Source organism: Camelus bactrianus, chromosome 28 (assembly GCF_048773025.1).
Source record: "Camelus bactrianus isolate YW-2024 breed Bactrian camel chromosome 28, ASM4877302v1, whole genome shotgun sequence".
Lineage (NCBI taxonomy): Eukaryota > Metazoa > Chordata > Mammalia > Artiodactyla > Camelidae > Camelus > Camelus bactrianus.
The window spans coordinates 13,363,509-13,384,376 of NC_133566.1; the positions used below are offsets into that span (position 1 = coordinate 13,363,509).

A 20,868-nucleotide genomic window follows, 5' to 3' on the forward strand; every position below is an offset into this window, starting at 1 on the left:
GGAGAGCTGGACTGTCGAGGGAAAATTAATGTCCTACACCTTCATGAGAAATCATCTCCCACTAATTCTGCACTCTTTTCAGACTCTTTTTTTTTTTCCTTTTTTTATAGCATGTTTTCCCGATGTCTTGCGAAGAACCAGCCAGGTGACAGGGCTCTTGGGAGAGCGGTAACAGAGGGCTGCTTTGTGGTTCCTGGCCCGGGCCCCCACCCGGCTTGCTGGGGTCATATGGGTTCTTCACTCCTTGCTGCCAGTTCGTTTTGGTATTTGGAAAAAAGATCGACATCGGAGGGAGGCTGAGAGCCACACGAGGGAGCTGGGGGTTTGCAATGTGCTGGATTGAAAAAAAAAAAAATTACCCTAATGGGAAAATACATGTCTGTCTTAGATTTCTTCTTTCCCCTGGCACTCATCAATTCAAATGAGGTTTTTTTTTCGGGGCCAGAAGCTTGTAATGGCATATGGATAAGATCTCCACCAGATGGCTGATGTGGACCGGGCCAGATTATGGGAGGCTCAGGAAGTGAACTTCCTCCAGGCCCTCGGACCCTGTCCTCCAAGGGGATATCTTGTGCACATTTTTAGCACAATTATTGGACAACCTGTACAAAAGTTCCCACTCCCGGGCTGACACAAGCAGAAAGATGTGGCTGATAAAGGTCTGACCATCCCTCACTGTTCCGTTCTATTTTTTTTTTATTTTAATTTTTTTGGGGGGTGCAGAGGAGGGAGGTAATTAGATTTATGTATTTATTTTAGAAGAGATACTGGGGATTGTACCCAGGACCTCATGCACGCTAAGCATGCGCTCTACCACTTGAGCTGTACCCTCCCCCTCTGCTGCTCCGTTTTAATAATGAAGATGCTCACGCAGGGCAATGCCCTTGGGTAACAATTTGTTCTTGATCGTGATTCCTCTGCAATCTAATCTGGCAGCAATGACCCCGCTGCAGAAGGACGCGGTGCCTCCTTGTCCGGGTACAGGGGACGCTCTGCCTCTTATTCTTGGGAGCCTGGGATGGATAGATCAGACTTTTCTCCACGAAGCTGTCCCTCTGTGCAGAACTCATGATCCCATCCCCAGTGAGGTCTGGGGGGTACTTGGTTAGTTCCTTTAAGTGAGAGCTCTCAATTCAGCTCAGGGGAAAAAACAAAACCCAACACCCACCCCGTCTCCACCTCCTCAAAGCCGCAAAGTGAGGCAGCCTCCAGAAATCCCATGGAACGCACGGAATCAAGTGCTGAAAGCTGGAAAGCATCCACTTCTGCCAGCTTCTCAAATCTGCTCGTGTGGTTTGAGGCGAGTAGGTAAAATGAGGGCAGGGAAACTTTTATCCTCTGGTGTGTGGTTTCTGGAAAGCCCAGAGTGGAGTGTTTGCTGAGGGTGACCTATTTGGAACCACACCAACCACTTTTGAAATACTGCTTTCTGGATTTCAGTCAGAGGCACACTGAAATCCAAGTCTGGGGGAGGAGGTCAGACTCCCAGAGAGGACGGCCTTCCCGGCACAAGGTTCTTTCAGGACTTGGGGTCTGCTTATCAGGACCCCTTCAAGCCAAGACTATTCATCACGCCTTTGAAAACCACCTGCTCGGGTCCCTCCCCATAACAGTAGTGTGGCTGGATCTGCAGGACTTGGGTGGAGGTCGGGAAAGCCCCATGGGCTCCTCTATTCAATCGGAGAAGTAAAAAGATGGAAGGGCGAAAGCATTTTAAAAAATCTACTACTGGACAAACAGCCCCGAAATGGTAATTTTGTTTCAACTCTATCCTGGAAACAATGTGCAGATAGGAGGCGGCCCAGGGGCTGTTCTGACGGGTGGTCCATCCACCCCAGGGCTCCGGCCACACAGCCAGGGTCAGAGAGTTGGCTTTTCATGGGGAGAGGATGAGACCCGTGGTTCCAGGTCCCAGTTCAGACTCCTTCAGGGAGCTTTTTTTTGCAATTCGAAGAAAACGACTTTCTTGTCCAGTTTCTGATACACATGTCTTCACATTGATTAAAAATCTAGCATAAAGCTGTGACGTCCTGTCTGAGCTCCCCTAGAACGTCCTCAGCAAGGGATGGCATCCTGAGGGCAGACCAAGAGGTGCAGACATAGGGGGAGGGAGGTTCCAGTTTGCTCAAGTACTGGGGCCATGGTTGCTGTGTTGGCAAAGGGACCGGGGCTGGGGGACAGGGGGTGGCACAACTGAAGAATGAATCAGGAAACGTCCATTTAGAGAGTTTAATCTCTTCAACAAGGGTGAAGGCGCTTTGTCCCCGCCCCCGCTTCCCCCGGTCACAGAGCCACATGGACCCTGAGCAGGCAAGCAGATGGCATTGTCATCTACATGACTTAAGGGTCTCCTCTCTGGCTTGGCCTCACTCTCTCTTCCCTGCCCCGAAGCCTCCACATTTCACTCTGGGCCTTTTAGCTTAAGGCCCAAGGGTTCCTACAGATGTGAGTCTGGGTAGCAGCTAGCACCTGTCGGCCTTGGTTCCATCTACCTGAGACAGGAGGGAAAGGGCAGGGCACAGCCATTCAAGGAATGTCGCAGCAGTTAACACTGAGGCGGCAGAAAATTCAACTCCCAACAGGCCTTGAGGCCCAAGACGGCGGAAGATTTGGCTTCCAGTCGACCTTGAGCTTCACTGTACGCTCACTGAAATATATTAGCATGGTGACTGGCACTCCCACAGGTGACAGGACGGTACTGAGGCTGTCAAAAGAGTGGGTGGTGGCCCAGATCCTGGGAATCCCCATCCCTTCCTCAAAGTACTTGGACTAATCCTCCCACTTGTTAGCATATGAAGCCGATAAAAACTCACAACCCCACACCTCATGGCCTCTCTCCCTTCTGAGTGAGATGGACCCCCCTCACTCTTGAATTCCTTCCTGCGCGAAGCCAAGGACCCACACTTGCATCCCAGGGACTCGGTGGAGACCTGGGACACAGCCATCCTCTTGTGCCCTGTTTTCCTGTAACAGATTTGTAAAATGGGCTGGTAAGACGTCGGGGAGGGGCTGCTGGCCTCTGAATGCCCAGAGAGCCCAGGTGGGAGGGGAACTTGACGGAGGCTGAGTTGGAGGCCAGAGACCAACTTCCCTGACCACTCAGTGCTGCTAAGGAGGCCTGCCAGCGTCGACCACTCACAGGGCACCAGAAGGGACACACACTCCAGTTTACCCAGCATGACAGACGTGGATTTAATCCTCACTTTGGATTTAAGGCCAAAGAAGTCGGGGGGGGGGGCCCTCCAGGGAGTTGCTGCTCCATCCTGGCATGTCCTTCCGGCTCCGTCCAGGAGAGCTGGTCCTCAGCTCCCAGGGAAGAGTGTTACTTTCCCATGAGTCAGAAGTCTTTGACCTGAATCCTGACTCAGCCCACCACCTGTGCGTCCGGGGCCAAGGACGCGGAGCCTCGGTCTAGGTCAACCTACTTCTGTCAGGCCCTCATTTACATGCCAGGCATGGACTGTGTGGGCCCAGGAAGGGGTGTGGTGAGTCCACAGACGAATAAAGGTCCCTGTCCTTTCCAATTCATTATTTCCTCTCGACAGCCAACAAATAAGAATGCACCAGCCATAGGGGGAGGGTACAGCTCAGTGACAGAGTGTGTGCTTAGCATGCATGTAAGGTCCTGGGTTCAATCCCCAATACCTCCATTAAACAAACAAACAAACAAACAAAAGCCTAATTACCTGCCTCCCCCAATAATACATAAATATTAAAAAAAATGCACCATACAATTCTCCTCAAAGTAATCAGCCCAACAAAAATGTTAGGACTTTTCATGGTACTGGACCAAAGCAGGGTCTCCTGCCTCGTTCTGTGAAGTCGGAGCAGGTATTCTATTAAAACAAAACCATGGGGGAGGGTGTAGCTCAGTGGTAGAGCGCGTGCTTAGCATACACAAGGTCCTGGGTTCAATCCCCAGCACCTCCTCAAAAAAAAAAAAAAAAATTAACAAATAAGTAAACCTAATTACCTTCCCCCACAAAATAAAAAAAGAAAAACAAAAACAAAACCGATGTTCATGGTCATATTCCTTCCATTCTTAACCTGTGCCTGCCCGGGACCTCGGGGAAGGTGCGAGAGGTGGCTTGTGTAATAATCTTGTTTCTAGTTTCTGTGTCGGATGCTTTGACATTTGGGGCCTTGCTGACCCAGAGGAACTGCGCCTCCCAGGGCCAGCCAGCTCCTAGAGATAGCAGACAACTCACTTCTGGTGTTCCTTTCACATGTAAACCAACCCATCCAGCACTCACGCCCCCAACCATCTCCTCCACCAACCATCTCCTCCACAATCTGGGCCACCATCCACCTACCATAATCACCCCAGGGCCAGACAACTCAGGGCAGCTCCTACACCCAAGACCCTGCTCTAAATAGTCAAACCAGCTGACCCCAAGCCTGCTGACCATGCCTCTTCTGCTCTTTTCCACAGAAACCTTGATAGAGGCCCTTGCCCATGTCTCCTCCTGCTGCCTCTGCTCCTGGCCTGCCCTGGTGCTTCCCCAGTGGCCTTCCGCGGCAAGCTGTGCCTGTTTCCAGGGAATCTGTGAGCGTCCACCTCTTCCTTCATCTCAGTCATTTCCACATCTGTGTGTCTTACCATGCTTGGTTTAAAACAGATCTCGGGTACCCTTAAAAACAGCCTGGTCCATGGATGCAGGATACCTGATCAGCACAGTACAGGCATCGCGTACCAGCAGAACGCCAGGCAGCAGGGAGAGGCCTGCGTTCGCATCTGCCTGTGTCATTTCAACCTAGATTTGCAGGAGGCAGCAAAGCACTGAAGTTAAGGGTATGGCTCAGGTTTAGAATGGCTACGAAGGTGGGCCCCCACTTCCCACCTGCGCACGTTAGACTTAACTCTTTAATGCAACAGTTTCCTCCTCTGTTGAGATTATTATCCCACTGTTCAATGTTTACGGAGGAGTCAACCTACAGAACCAAATCTGAATAATTTCTTACGTCAAACCACACTTAGAGGTCAAAACGGGTTGACTGCTGCTGACGTCACAGCGTTCCATCTTAGAATTCATTTGTCTGACTTTTTTTTTTGCTGTTTGAATCCAAGTGAGAATGATATCTCAGTTTCTCCACGATTATATTTGGAGACTCTTATCTCAAGAAAGCACCCCTGACTGGTTTGTTTAATAGGCTCTGGGGAGACACTCTGGTTTTAAACTCTCGGTTTTAAATTTTCCACTTTCAAGGCGGTGTGTTTATAGCAGTAACAGTTTCAAAAAAAAAAAATCACACATAATTTCCACACATTCTTTCAGGCAAACAAACATTGTCTCAACCTGATGTGAAAATAAAGCCTTGCTAGTTAAAAAACAAAACAAAACAGAAAAACCTCAGGTATTCACAAAGAAGCCTGGTTGGTTTCTTGAAATCCGCTAAAATGGGACAAAGGGCAGGAAACTTCTAAGTGATGCTCAGCAGCAATTTTTTTTTTTTAAGAACTCAGGTGTTCCTGCAGCAGCCTCTTCATGAACGCCGTGGAGGTGTGAATTCACAAAGGATAACACCGCTCACCAGCCAATCACAGGTGGGTTCCCTTCACCAAATGCAGGCGCTGCTGCCACAGGGACACAGCATCCCATGACTCCCGCAGCCCTGGCCCTCTGGGGGCCTTCCTTGCATGCAACCAACGGGGATAAGCTGCCCTCCTGACCACTGGCATTATGGTCACAGCACACATTTTAAGCAAATTCCAAACCCCGGCTTATGTTTAAGTCAAGGGTATGGTCGTCTGGAAGAGCTCCGTCAGCGAGCCTATGGGGTGGCATTTAGTATTACAAGGAGGCAGTGTTTCTCGACATCCACGACCCTGTGCATCTGAACCCCAAGGTTTTCCAACCACATGGTCCCAGCCCCACCCTCAGAGCCCCCGAGCTGGAATCTTTTAGTGACACCTGGAGAACATGCATTGTAATGAGCTGCCTCCCCCGCCCCCAGGAACCATGACACCGGGGCTGGCACCATGTTGGGTTTCCCATGAAGCACCTCTTACGTCAATTTATTTACCGGTGTGGTTCGTTAGACATCTGTCTCACAAGGGTCAGGAAAGTCTTTCAGATGAGTGGGATTAGACATGGGCAGGCCTTGGCTTCACCTGCTTTGCCCAGCTTTAGGGGCCCCCTTGGGTGGGCTGACCTGCCCCCACTTCCAGCCACTCGGGCACACTGAGCCGTGGGTGGGGAGCTTTCCAGGAGGGCCCCCAGTTGGCCATGGAGCCCATCAACCAGGCATGAGTCCTGAACACTGGGCCCAAAGGACCATGCTGTTTAGCAGAGAGTTGGAGCCTTTTAGGCAAAGCATGTCTATTCACGTAGATCACATACAACAGGGATCAGCTAAAGGCTGGAGGAAAACTCCCGGGTAGCCTGAGCATCAGGACTCGGTGCTGTCACATTGGCTGCTTCTAATGGAAACTCCAGACTCGACGTAGGTCCAGGGTTAAATCACAGCAACCAAAGCAGCGCAAGTCACCTGCCACCGTCAGCTCCCTGGTGTCGCCTCCCTGCCCACCCGCCATCTCCGGAGCTCGTCTTTGTCCATATTTGTTACCTTTGCTATTTCTCTCCTTTCGTCTTGTCCTCTTCCACCAATCCCTGTCTATTCCTTCTGTTTTTACCCCATCTCTGCTACTTTATGAAATGTTAGCGCCTTCAAAGTTCCATGTTTTGCATTGCATTTTGAAGAGTGGAGCAAACAGAATGCAGGCTGCCCTGGGCTAGGCTCCACCAGGGAGCTGTGAGCCGGGACCCACCCGTGTTTCTGAAGTTCTGGCATCGGGCCTGCATTCCCATTTGGCCTGGGTCAAAAGTGTAACAGAGCATTTTTAAGTCTAGTTTAGAGTTGCAGCCAGAGCTGGGACCATGAGTTATCTGGGGGAGATTTTACTGCTCATCTACTGGACATGGTCAGCGTCTCATGAAATGACCATGCACTGTGCATTAGGGCCAGATTGAGCAGAAGGCTGATATGCTGGGTCTGTTAAAACCTGCTCCAGCAGCTCTGTAAGAAGGGGGAGAAAAATGCAGAAGCCAAGATGATAGCTCTTCAAATCACAGTGAAGCCCTGTCTGGCTGAGCCTGCCTGGTCTTTATTAACTGTAAGTGGTTTCTCACAGCACAGAACTCTTCCTTTAGCCTGAAACTAAATCAACAACTAATGCGCATTTCGGGGGGACTTTGTGCCCCCACATAAACAGGTGTGGGATGCTTCCCAAACGGGAGATAACGTTTCCAGGCACAAAAACATCTCGGGAACACAAGAATCTGAATGCAAACATGGAAAGCACAGTCTCCCTCCTCCTCCCTCCCTCCGTGATTCCCAGGCCCCTGGGGTACATTTGCATGACAAAAGACACTCGCCACAATTAGGGGACAATTAAAGCTTACCATTGTTGTAAGAGCGAAAATTTCCTACAAATTTTATGTATTCATAAGTTGGAAATTCCTTGGGGTTCAAGCTGCCTCTGAGAAGATGGCAATAAAACTCTAAATCGTTGTCAGCTGGGCCGTTCAAGAAAAAAGGAGAGAAAGAGAAGATGAGCATCGTACTGACTCAAGACTCAACCAACCGCATCCGGGTGAGACTCCCAGGGCCGGGGCAACATGCAGAGCAGCTAGTTCTCACGTGAGGACTGGCTTTCGGACACGGTTTTTCAACCTTTGCCGCATAGGTGTTTCCCCTCCGTAGTTTGTAGCTATTCTGCATTCCAGACTTGGACCCAATTAGCCCTAATTTGCTCACAGATGTCTGTGGTTGGTTCTGTCGGCACTGATTAGTTCCGGCTGTTTTCTCACCGTATAGTAAAATGAAGCTGCTGACATAGAGCGGCTGTCTTTAATCTTTTCACTTTGCTTTGAAGTAAAATCAGGTGTAAAACAGGACACATTATTCCTGGAAAATGGTCTAGGGGCTTGAACAAGCACAAGGCACCTTGGTCTCGCCAGCCACATACATGCTTCACTCAGTGACATGTGGCTCAGCTTTATCAAGGGACCAAGGCCAGCCTTCTATCCAGCTTGCCAATTTTGAGACTTTAAAATTCCATAAATTCTGCAAATGTAGATAAATAACCAGATGACAGCCTCAGAAGAGAATTTGGATTTTTGATCTAATTACTCAGTTTTCAGTTGGTCACTTACTGTCACACACGTCTAGCATTATAGTGTCCTCCAAAAGAAGCCGACTGTTCACGGATCTTTCTTTGTACCATTTGACCATTTGTGACTTAAAGACTCTCATGTTAAAAAAAAAAAAAGGGATCTCTTGTATTACAAGCGAAGCAAGTTATTATGCTTAAGCTCTGTGCTCTCAAATTTTCCACATAAAAGTTAAATGGCTTACATATTCCAAATGCCAGTTTTAGCTTTAAACTTAAAATATACCTCTAAGGATCTTGGAAATGCTCTGAGTCACAAGGAAAATTATTCTTAAAATTAGTCCTGCCTTCTTAATTCATTCTAACCTTCTTTCAAAAGTAGAATTCTTATCTTTCTAGCTTGTCAAACGAGTGAAGTCAAACTCACATTTTAAGTATTCTGGGGAGGGGGAATCCGTCAGGAGCATATGGGAAGAAAGCATTTTATAAACTTCTGAATGTTCTTGCTCTGGAAGGAAATTTAACAAATTCTGATCCATGACATCCGACTGAAAAAGAAAAGAAAGAACAAAGGTCCACACTTAACGAAGATGAAAAACAGAAGCAAAAGCAAAAACTGAACCTTTGTGACAATTTAGAATTGGTTTCTGAAATGAGAAGTTCAGGATATGATTTTCTGTGAAGACTCTGAATCTGTCACTCTGTAATTCTGAGTTGTAAATCTAAAAGGCTTTTTTTTAAATTAAAACATTGTTTTAAAATTTTTATTGACGTCTAGTTGATTCACAATGTTGTGTTAGTTTCAGGTGTTCCGCAAAGTGATTCTAAAAGGGTTGACGTTTTCAAATGCATCTATTCTATTGCCCGTGGGCCCAAGAAAGAAGCAAGACTGAAGTTAAGCTGGATAATCACGCAGGGTCCTCTCTCGCTGGAGAGCCCATGCGCGGACACTCCTGCGTTCTGGCCGGGGCATGTGGGGATGGTGGTGTGGGCAGCATGGGGCCCTAGCGTGGGGCCAATGACTCATCCAAAGGCCCCTAAAGAATGGATGGGTTCCTTTTCTGATCTTTAGGCCAGCAAATGGCTGCCTGTTTACTTCCTAAAGGTGTCTCATTGAAGGAATTCCACCTTTTTTTTTCTGAGGGCCTGGGCACCATGGATACAAAATAAATACAACCCTTAGTCTAGATCCAATGGTGTCCAGCAGACTGGTCTGTGATCATGGAAATGGTCTGTAATCTGCATGGTCCGTTAGGGAAGACACCAGCCACATGGTTTCTGAGCACTTGAAATGGGGCTGGTAGGACTGAAGGCAGAATTTTTCATTGTATTTCATATTAATCATTTTCATTAAAATTTAAATAGCCACATGTGGCCAGGTGGCCAGTGGCTCCCAGACGGGACAGTGCAGGTGGGTGACCACACTGCAGAGAGAGAGGAGACAGGCAGGTCTCCATCAGTTTCTCTGTCTCCTTCAGTAAACTCATCCCCTCTGACAGCTTCAAACACAGTCTGTGTATGACCTTAAATTTGTATATGCAGGCAACTCGCTCTGGGTGCCCTGGCTGAACCTTCTGACTGCCACTCAGATGGTCCTAGGGACCCCAGATCCGCACACACCCCCGATGTCATCACTGTTTTTCTCCTTCCCTTGTGTTCTTGGTGCCACGTCATGTTGCCTAGCAGCCCCTTGCCCATGCTAGCCACCCGCGTGGCAACCTGTCCTCCCCCACCCACCCCGATCTTCACATCCAAACTGTCCAAGCGCTGGGACATTTCCCTCCCTTGAATTCTCTTAGATCTACTCACTTCTCTTTTTCTCTACCCTCATCCAGATCATCATCTCTTCTGGGGAATGAATTGGCCAAACAAGTCTTCCCATGTCAACTTTTGTCTCCATCTTATTTGCTCTCCACCAACGGCCAGGAGCCTCGTATCAGATCGTCACCACCTGACGCTGGCTTCCGACAGCTCCAGGAACAAAGCCTCAACCTCTCCATCCACACGTCGGGCTCTGTGCCCCCACCCGGCCCTTCTCCAGCACCCAAACTCCCTTTTCTCCGGTTTGCCAGGTTTGCTCCTTCCTCTGGGGCCTTGTCCCAGACTGCACCCTCAGCTGGGACACTCTGCATCCTCTCCTGTTCAGTGACTCTTGAGCATCGTCCAGGTCTCGGCTTTGAAGTCACTTTATCTGAGAAAGCACCTTGCCCAGAATGGTGCCCTTCCCCCTGCTGCTCCGGCCCCTGTGCCCCTCCACTGCACTTGTCCTGCTGTCTGTACCCGCTGGGGGAGGGCGCATCTTTGCCTGGTGGTCCAGCCCGGGAGGGACTGGCCAGGCAGGTGAGAGCCCCGGAGGCTGGGTGTGACAGCCGCCTCTGCCCTCCAAGCCACATTTTTCTCGACCTTAAGATGAGGGGCTATGAGGGCGACACGAGCAGATACAAGGTCACACAGCGAGCGCTCAGTAAATGCCCGGCATGGCGAGTGTTTCATAACCAAGTACGGAACGACTTGAAGTTGTCTTGTTCCTTCATGTGATGACGTGGGCCCTTGCCCGCCTCACCCTGTACCCCTGACATCGGATGGTGTTTGGCCGTCAAGAAAAATGTGCTGACGATCTGAATGAACGACTTGGCATGTGCTGTGATGGAAGTAAAAACAAGGCACCCGAGGACACTGAGCAGGGGCTGCCGAATCCAAGACTGAGGGGCAGGAGAGCCTCCCAGAGACAGCTCCCAGAGGGAGGGGCCCTCAAGGGGGCTCTGGGGACCAGACGATGTCCGCCAGGTGGGCTGGGTGCTCCAGGCAGGGGCACAGCCTGCACAAAAGTAGGTATGGGGTGGGCGTGGGAGCCTTGACAGCGCTGTGGGGGAGGGGCGAGCGGCGTGGGAGGGGCAGGGAAGGGCAGTGGGGCCAGGGCTTAGCAGACTGCAAAGGAATCAGGGATAAGCCTGTGAGCCAAGTGGATCCCCTGGGTCATGGAGGAAGGTGAGGGCAGGACTGTGATTGTATTTCGGACCCTCTAGTGGCCTGAGCAGCGAGGGACCACGAGGAGCCAGGTTAGAGGTGGTCCAAGTCCAAACAGGCCCAGGGAAGGGGAGACGCAGAGGAAGTTGGCCCAGATGACTCGACCAGCATCATCATCCAACCAAAGATGCTGTGGGCCAGCCACTGCTTCCCACACCCACAAGAAGCCCGACAAAGCAGGCCCAGCCCCTCGCCTCCTGCAGTCAGCATCCAGGGGTGTGAGGAAGGTGGACGCTGTGTGGCCGCTGGTGAAGGGAGGGGGGAGGCCGGCAGCTCCCCGGCTCCCGGCATGGATGCCCCGTTTGGATCTCTGTGGACAAAGACCCTGCCACCCCCACCCACCCCCAAACAGCCGTGCTATCGTTTTCTCATTCTGGCTTTCTCCAAGTTCCTTCTGATGTTCTCGATTTTATTTTAAGCCCAATCCCTTGGGTTTTTTAGAACATGACTAATGCTCACAGATGACAGCAGTCTTTCTTCTTGAAGACATTTCAGATACTTGAAAATGATAACGAAGTCACCCCCTGGTCTTTTCTTGGAGGGCTCGTCCAAGCCCACTTCCCTGATGGCGGGGGTGGGGGAGATCAGGGTGGGGGGCCGCCTGGCCTCGCTGCTCCCGTGGAAGGCGGTTGGCAGGCCAGAGGGCGGAGGGGCAGGGAACCTTGGCTACAGGTTCTGCACAGAATAAAGACAAAAGTTGGAGGGAGGTGGGGGAGGTGCGCTCTGGGAGGAGGGGCTTGTGAGGATCATGAGTCAACACACAGAGAGGGCTCAGAACCACCCCTGGCGCAGAGAAAGCTCTGTATACGTATTGGCCATCACATTACTATTATGCCACTTCCATGTGCTGGAAACCAACGCAAACAACGGTAATTTGAAAATTTCAACCCTAGCACTTACAGGAGAGGAAATCATTGTACCTGCAGCTGAACGGTCCCTTGAATGCGCTGAGCTCTGTTTATTAAAATAACGGCAGTTATGGAGAATGGCGGGGGGCATGGCACCTTCCCCACAGCCGAATCACATTTTCAGGAACACTGTTTACCTGCCGGAGATGGACGGTTCTCGATCCCAACTGACTGCTGTGCCCTTGGCTGCTTTATCAAGACTTTGGCCCTTTTCTGAGTTTCACTCTACTATTTATCCATCTATTTCCTTTTATTCCTTTTATGGAAGCACAGTTGGTTTACCGTGTTGTGTAAATTTCTGCCGTACAGCACAGTGATTCAGTTATATATATATATTATCTTTCACATTCTTTTCCATTATAGGCTATTACAAGGTATTGAATATAGTTCCCGTGCTGAACAGTAGGACTCCATTGTCTATTTTAGGTATAGTGGTTAGTATCTGCAAATCCAGACTCCCAATTTCTTTTTTGAGTTTCAGTCTAAACGCCTGTCCTAAATTCCCAATTGCACTTCTCCCTTGTTTTCTCTGAAGGCCCCATGAGAGGCTGGGGCTGCTCGGAAAGGGCTCCAGGAGACAGGAAGCGTATTCCTCCCGCTGTCTTTGAACTAGCAGCACCCAAAGCTGAGCGAGCCTGCACAGGAGCAGATCCGCTGGCCGGTGGGGCTGGATGGGGCTGTGTGGACATTTAGTGCACGATATCCCCAGGGGCCCTGGTGGTTCCAGCTGGAGATCTGTGTCGGGCGTGGTTAAACACGGGGTTGGTAGAAAGCCTCATGTTGAGAAGAGGCAGGAGTGGGCTGGGGAAGCTGTCAGGGCTGGGTGCCCCGGCGGACCGGGGAGTGGGAGGCCTATGTGACATGCTTTGATTCAGTTTAGATTCAGAATCAAACTGATGGCCAAACAGAAGCACTTTCCGAAGATAGTACAGAGAGGAGCTTCGACCCTGGAGGAGTGATGAATTAATTCAGATATAAAAAGTACCAACTCAAAAGATGCTCTCTGTTCATCAAAAGACCCTACAGAGAGGGAAAGGCAGGTCACAAAGCGAGATTGGATATCGTGGTGTCAGACCAGGAAGCAAGGTGCTCAGTAACTATTAGCTACCATTAGTCTCTAATGGTTTAATGTTGTTGAAATCTCTCGACAAAACTGCAAACCCTTAAGGTTTAAAGAATCTCACGTGGGCCGTCTGAATCACCGCCTCATCTGTGAACAGGTCTTAGACTTGTCCTGAGTGATGAGCAAGCCCGACTTGAAGTGGACTAAACTGAAAGCAGGATTCCTCAGTCGCACCCAGAATTCTCGGCCTCAGGAGACCACCAGAGCAGAGGGGTGACAAGCCTGGGCCCCACGGTCAGTGGCGCGTGGCCTGAGCCCTGCTCTGCCCCTCACTGGCCGGGCCCCCTAAAGTCTCATCCTCTGTCAGGTGGAGGTGATGGCGCAACCATATGCTGATCGGCACCAGGGAAGTCTCTTGTCTACCCGCTAGCAAGGATGCTAAGTAAAAAGGGGAAAGAAGGTGCCAATTTTGGTAAAAACTGGGCAGTGTAAGCTAAAAGTAAATAGAAGTTAAATGTGGGTATTGGCCATTCTGGGCTCAGCTCCGCTGGGGAGCTTAAGGGCTGCTATGGCGTGTGTCTGGGCTTGGGTCCATAGACAGGCACTTAACAAGCATTCACATGGGCCCGGTGTTGATGAATTAGAGTCGGGGTCATTTCTACCCCTTCCAGAGTGAGAAAATAATTGAAAAGGTGACCCTAAATTGCTCCATAATTTTCAATCAGAACAATTCTCAATTTACTTTCTATGTCCCCTCTGCTACGTGTGGCAACTGGGTTATCAGATCACCCCAAGAGCAGAAAGCAGAACAGGGCAAATCCTGTTTCCCCAGACAGCTCTGGGCTCCCACGTCTTACTCCCGGTCACTCAGGAAGCTACAGGTCTCTGCAGTCCACCCGTGCCTCACACCGCCCAGCCCTGTCCATTCAATACAAAACCCAAACCTCCAAAGAAGCACCCCATCTCCCCAGGTCAGAAGTTGGGCTGATTTGATGGGGTCACCTGTGTATCCCTCACATCGGCCTCATCGCTGCTTTAGCCCAAGATGGGAATCAGGATAGAACTGTGTTCCCAACTCCTGAGGGCCAAGTGAGGACCCACCTCCTCCGATGGCTCCGGGAGGAGAGAACCCCCGACCTCGCGCACCCTGGAAATGGGCTGAACCACAAAAGTCAGACGGGTTCGGAGCAGTGTAAAGGAATCTGCCTCGCAGAGTTACAAAATGCTCTTCTGGGCTGCAACACATGGTGATTGGTGAAGGAAAACCATGGACAGTGACCTGATCTCCACACAGCATCCTTTGCAGAAGTGACGGGAGCAGGGAGTGGCTTCTGAGGAAAAGTAAGGCCTGGGATGATGTGGAATCCTGGGCCATTAGCAAAGCTGGGCTTGTTGCCAGAAGAGGAGTAAGCTGCCCACAGAGCAAGGCCACGCTGCTCCTGGGCAGGTGCGGCTAAGGAGAGGCCACCAGAATCCTCCTGGCCCAAGATCTCCTATGGACAGGAGGCTAGGGCAGGCTGGGACCCTCCTCTTCACTGACTGCTCATCCAGTGATGTGTGTGGGGTGGAGTGGTGAGGGTTTAGCAGTTGGGCAGGGCTTGTTGGGAGGAAAGAGAAGAGAGGACATTTTATTCCAGTCGGTCCACAGGGATGCTCCTGGCAGAGGTGGAGTTCAAGGTCAGGCTCTGTGGGAATGAACAGTGGTGTGGTGGGAAATGGAAGGCTGGCCAAATGCCTTGGAGGGGCCTGCAAAGGCGGACCCTCCACCAGCCAGGGGCTGCTCTGTGAGTCAGTGCCTCCTGGTGTAGGGTACCAGAGAGCCAGCAAGGCTCACGCTGATAGGAGGAAGTGTTAGGGAAGACGGGAGGGAGAGGGAGTGAGAGAAGGAGGGAGGGAGGGAAGAGGAGTAGGGAGGAGGGCTGGTGACCACCCTCCTCCATGCCCCGCCTGACTCCCCGGGGACAGCAGAGCTTGCCCTCTTGCCCAAAACTTCCTCCCTCCCCAAGGCCTTCCTGGTCCAGCAACATCTTCCCAGAGTAGTTCAGCCTCCCAGGATCATCCGTGTCACTGAACCCTTCCCACCAGCAAGTGTCACAAAGTCCTGTCCCCCGTGATGCCCAGATCCTGTGCCGTCTCCAGCCTCTGCTGCACCAGCTGGCAGGGGGCCGTTCTTTCTTTGCAGGTGGCTATCAGCCTCCACGCAGGCTCTGACTTCCGCTAGCTGTGCCGTGGGCCCACGGCTCCTTGGCAGCATCTGGGGCACTGAAAGGGCAGGATCTGCACCACGGCTCCCATGCCAGGCCCTGCCTTGCTGAGGTCACGGCTCCTTGCTCGTTCCAGGACGACACAGGCCTTCCCCTGTCCTCCCTCGGGACCCTGGCCTTGGCCTGGTAGAGGGCACTCCCTAAACCTCCTCACACACAGACCCCCTGGGCACACCTGCAGGACCTCCACCCTGAGATCTGAATGGTTCTTGAGGAGAGATGGTGCCGCGGACTGGCAAAGGCTGTCGGAGCAGATACTCACCGGCAAATGCCCCAGGAGGGGCGTGATGCTGTCAGAAACATAGAGGATGCTGCCGCCCGTCGCTACCGCGATGATGAAGCCGTCCAGGGCCTGCAAAAGATGCCACAGTTGAAGGCCCCTGAGTCATGCTTCCACGGAGGAGGAGGCCACCAAGGCCAGGGACCCTGCGTCATGACACCGACTCTGTCGGAACCTTTCGCAAATTTCCACGATTAATCTCACAGCACTTTTCTGTCTCACACACAGGGTGGTTTCTTACACAGACTTTGTCCAGCCCAGGCAAGGTGCTTGCAAAACACAAAAAGATGGGGTGAAAAATCTGACCTACAGTTACCGCGAAACAAAATTCAGCCACGGAAATTACCCAAGCAGTCTTAATGATAAGCGTACATTTGGGCTAAATCAGAAATACTACAATTACCATTAAAAGATGTCAGTGGTATTTTATGTTCCCTGTCTCCCTACCCCCAAGACCACTTTGAGTTCAGAAGTAAACATTTACTAAAGAATAGCAGACCTCACAGAGGCATTAGAAATAGAAAGCTTGCCTACAGGTCAGGATGGGCCTCTGCCTACATTCACTGGCACAGAAATAAATATCTCCTGGAGGAGCTGTTTATAAGGAACGTTCACATTAATCCACCAAAGTAAAAAGTACAGTCGTTCCTCGTCTTCATGGGGCGTTGGTTCCAGGACCCCTGCAGGTACCCAAATCCAAGGATGCTCATGTCTCTGAGAGTCGCCCCTGGCTCTGCGCAAGCTGGATTCAGCCAACAGTGGACGTGAAACCCGCAGACACGCAGGGCTGACTGCATTTCAGACATTTCAGAATGTCTGAAAAATCCATTCGTTTAGAGGTTTTTCCTGAGCGCCTGCTGGATGCGAAACACACTGCTCTAGGTGCCCGTGGTATAAATGAAAAGATACAGACCATCAGTGATTTCTCACAGACATGCTGGCTGTTTTGTTTCCAGATTCCTTATCAGATGCTTGAAACACTTTCCTGTTGATGGGTGGCGGAGCTGCCTGTACCTTCCCTGTGATGGTCCCCACGGAGTGATGATGTCATGTTCCACTATGCAACTTCTCCATAGTGTATCCCAGGCCAGCCATGCATCCCCCTCCTTTGCTCAGAGCCAATTCAGGGAATATGAGGATGCCAGGTCTTCATAACCAGGAGTTTCCCTTTTTAAATGAGGACAGAGCCCAGGACAGAAGCCGTCAGGCCCCAGGGAACTGCCCTGCTGGTCCCTTCTGGATGGGAAGCCCTCCTTCTTCCCTGTTCTCTGACCAAGATGGTGGCTACAAGCACTGGAACCACTGGAACCACTTTTAAGACACATGTGAAGGTTGATGTCTAAAATTCAGACTATTCAGCAGAGAGTGGGGTCATACTGGCAACTGGCTATCCAGGTGCACAGATGAGATGGGAGAGATAAAACACAGAGCCCATCTCACAAGATCAAATCTTTGAGGGCAGAATATGCTCAGGCTGACCGTCACTGTTAATTACCACTGTTGTTTCACTGACTGTGTCATTGAAATACCATCTTCACCAAGAGTGGGAAGTTTTCCACTTTAGGGAGGAGAAATCCTCAAACTGAAATATGTGCTTAGAAAGTTCTGGAGACATTTTACATGCACTCAGTTAGATCCCCCCAGGCACGACTGAGCATCTGTGCAGCCAAAAGGGCACGGATTCTTCCAGGTGAGGATGGTGTGGCTAAGCGGACAGCAGCAGGAGCCACAGTGCCCCACGTGGGCCAGAGCAGCGCCGTTACCCCCGTGCCAAAGTGGGAGAGAGTTCATTTCACCAGGAAACTAACACAGGTCACCTATTACTTAACATTTATGTATTGCAGGATGAAGACTGAAAAAAATCTATTAAAGCACATTTCTTAAGCAGACCTCATCTTCTTGGATTATACCCATGTTTTTCAACTGGGGGCAATTTTGCCCCACCTGGCGACACCTGGCAATGTCTGGAGACACTTTTGGTTGTCACTTCTGGGTGGATGCTGCTGGCATCTAGTGGCCAGAGGCCGAGGATGCTTTGAAACATCCCACCTCTAGAACAAAGGATACCCCTAAAACAAAGAATTATCAGGTCCAAAACGCCAAGAGTGCCGAGATGGAGAAATTCTGGATGAGATTCATGGCTCATGGTGAGCACAGAGGTACATCCTAGTGACTTTTGTTTCTTTACCCCTCGAGTATTTTTCTAAAATTAAAAAAAAAATCGTATTTGCAGTGCTCCTGAAGGTGAATTTTTTTGAAGAGGTGGGAGCACTCTTGATGATGCTAGCTGGGCCATTTTGGGAAAAGCAGATTAGAATATCAGGAAAAGGAGAAGCAATACAAACGATCTTCTTGCACAGTGAGCCCATGCCCCTGTCGAATGTGTAAGGCAAGTGGGTGTTAAAAAGCTGAAGGTTATTTATAGATGGAAGATAACGCGCACCAGCTCACTGGCATTTTCCATCAAATGCACGAGAACTGCACTGAGTCACTGCTTTAAGAACGCTCGCTGCGGTTTCAGAAGTCCCATTGGCAGCAATTGAGAATGACTCAATAGAACATGATGGAAAAGTGATGTGCGCCTCTCAGTGCAACCGGGACTTCGGCAGGAGCTTCAGGGACACCAGAGACACCATAACAGGCTGAATTTCACATCTGCCATGCCCCAGAGGGCAATGAAACCACCCCTTCCTGCCAATTCCTGGTTCTTATGGAATGTTTTCTTGTCTTCTCTGGGACAACTTCTGGGCTAAGAGAAAGGACAGCTGCAGCTTTTCTAAATGAAATTCAGAAATACCACACACTCCCCAACTGCCCGTCGACAAGAGCTTCCCCCCGTTGAGTTGACTGGTTCCAGTGCTTGTAGCCACCATCTTCGTCAGAGAACAGGGAAGGAGGAGGGCTTCCCATCCAGACGGCACCAGCAGGGCAGTTCCCTGGGGCCTGGCGGCTTCTGTCCTGGGCTCTGTCCTCATTCAAAAAGGGAAGCTCCTAGTTACAAAGACCTGGCATCCTCATGTTCCCTGAACTGGCTCTGAGCAAAGGAAGGGCTCGTGCGGCTGGCCTGGGATACACTATGGAGAAGTTGCATGGTGGAACACGACAGCATCACTCTGTGGGGACCATCACAGGGAAGCTACAGGTGGCTCCAGCCGCCCATCACCAGGTCTGTGTCTACTGAAGACCAACAGGTTGGAACAAAAGCCTAAAAGAGTCCGAGATAAATCAAAAGTACTAGTTGGTGGGTTTCCCAGATGCCTCAAAGCTGCAATTCACCCAGAAGGCCTGCTTGTTACACAGGCTTAATGTGGGGTCCAATTCACTCATCTAGCATGATTTCCTCTAGATTCGAGTTAAGAAGTCCACACCAGGAGCAGGAAACAGTGCATAAAGCATCTCTGTACAAATCTAAAATCTTTTTCTAGAAATTCTAGTCTCCTAAGACTCAGTTTTGTCTTTCTGCCCAAACTTTTATACATTTTTTTAACTTTATAAAAGTCTTGTTTCCTCAAATACTTTGTATACCCTGAAACTCATTGGGGGGGAAAAAAAAGGTTGGGCTCCAGGATCTTACAAAGAGGCTGGGTGATACAGGATCCTGCATTTTAACTACTTTTCCCTAAGAATTAAGAGATAAAACAATTTATGTGAAGTAGCATAATGATGCATGAATTCAACATTACATTTCACAAGCTGCTCTAAATTTAACATACTTAAAATGCATTGCTTCTGGAGAATGTTCTGTATTTCCTTTAAATATAGTTCACGTGCAGATTTAAGTATCTTTCATTTCATGCAAATGTTCATTAATGCGTTTATATTTCATAATATTTGGACATCTTCATTCTGGCATTTTCTTACTCCAGGACTTTCTGTTTTCTGCATAGTTAATCTATGTAAATTAAAGTTTACATCAGTCTTATATAGGCACGTAAGATGAGATACAGAAAGACAGGTCCCAAGGAGCCTCTCTCTAAAGCCCTGCCAGGAACCACTGACATAGCCAGTGCCTAATTTCCCTTCGCTGAACTCATCTGTCCCAGTTTTCTTCTTCTAATTCCAGGGCTCAGACACGACATGTCTGGAGATTTCTCTCCGTCCACCGACATGTCTGTTCACTCCCGGCCTCATCCCCGGTTTGGACGTCAGCACCAGCCCAATGTTTTTTTTTTTGCAGAAACTTAGCCTCATCTATACCGAGAGGTTTCACTCATATAGAAACATGACGTCGGGGAAGGCCATGCACCCAGATCAGCCAGATTTCCTCAAATACAGGCCAGCAGATGGGCGCGGGCACCTAACTTTCTGGAGGAAGACATGTGAGCATCCTTCTCGGCACAGAGAGAGCGCGTGCTGGGTGGTGGGGCACGGGCACTTATGGTTGATACCCACATGTCATGTCGATGGAATACGAGCTCAAGTTGAAAGCATAATTTTAAAAGAAGACTTTTGCTTTCAAAATGTGTCCTACTAAGGGAAAAAATAGAATCGTGGCATTATAGCCTCCACAATGCAGTGCAGAGATGGAATCTTCCTCCCTCCTCCCTTCTCTCTCCCCACCTGCAACTCTGCCCCTGCCTGGCTCTCTGACTCCACTTGGTGTCCTGCGGTTGGGCCCGCCTCTGCAGTCGCCATGGCAACAGTACACCCTCCCATTAAGTCCAGGGATTCTCGCTTCTACCGCCCAATTCTGTAGCCAAAAACATAAGCAACTGCAGGCAGAGTTTCAACAGCCTATCTCTTCCCACCCCCCTCTTTCCAGGATCAAGAAGCACTGTTTACTTTGGGCACAGGGCCTTATCCGGAACAAGCAACTATTTTTTAATTTGCAACCCATTAAGCTAATTTGAAGAGTGCATTTCACCTCCAACATCAGCTGGGTGAATTCTTCATTACTGAGGAAGGAAGGCTTCCAGTCCTGCTGAATGTCACAGATTTCCGTTTGCGCTGAGACTTCTAGAAAAAAAAAAAAAAACCATAAATAAGTTTTTAGATTCAAAGGTACCTAGAAATTGGAATTAATAAACAAAGTGCATGTTATTTCTATGTAATTTTGTGTAAATGGGTAATTTACTTAAAAGAAGTCCAGAGAAGGAAATCTGCTACTCTGATTTCCAAGGACTGGGAATTTTGGATATAATGGGCCTAAAAACATCTCGTGATGTTTTCACACCCGTTTAATGAGGCTTCTGGGAGGAGAGTGCCCCACCCTG

The 20,868-nt window shown here is 49.9% G+C and overlaps 2 protein-coding genes across 4 annotated transcripts in view; both read right to left on the reverse strand.

Moving 5' to 3' along the window:
- RPL31 (ribosomal protein L31) overlaps nucleotides 1-20,868 on the reverse strand; it is a 311,150-nt gene that overhangs the window by 37,743 nt on the left and 252,539 nt on the right. The window lies entirely within an intron of this gene.
- NPAS2 (neuronal PAS domain protein 2) overlaps nucleotides 1-20,868 on the reverse strand; it is a 264,189-nt gene that overhangs the window by 29,648 nt on the left and 213,673 nt on the right. For all 3 annotated transcript variants that reach the window (XM_074354714.1, XM_074354713.1, XM_074354715.1), the window contains 4 exons: nucleotides 20,520-20,611; nucleotides 15,638-15,727; nucleotides 8,541-8,661; nucleotides 7,404-7,517 (listed from right to left, as the gene is read on the reverse strand). In XM_074354714.1, the coding sequence (XP_074210815.1) occupies nucleotides 7,404-7,517; nucleotides 8,541-8,661; nucleotides 15,638-15,727; nucleotides 20,520-20,611 (417 nt within the window). The remainder of the gene's footprint in view (nucleotides 1-7,403; nucleotides 7,518-8,540; nucleotides 8,662-15,637; nucleotides 15,728-20,519; nucleotides 20,612-20,868) is intronic.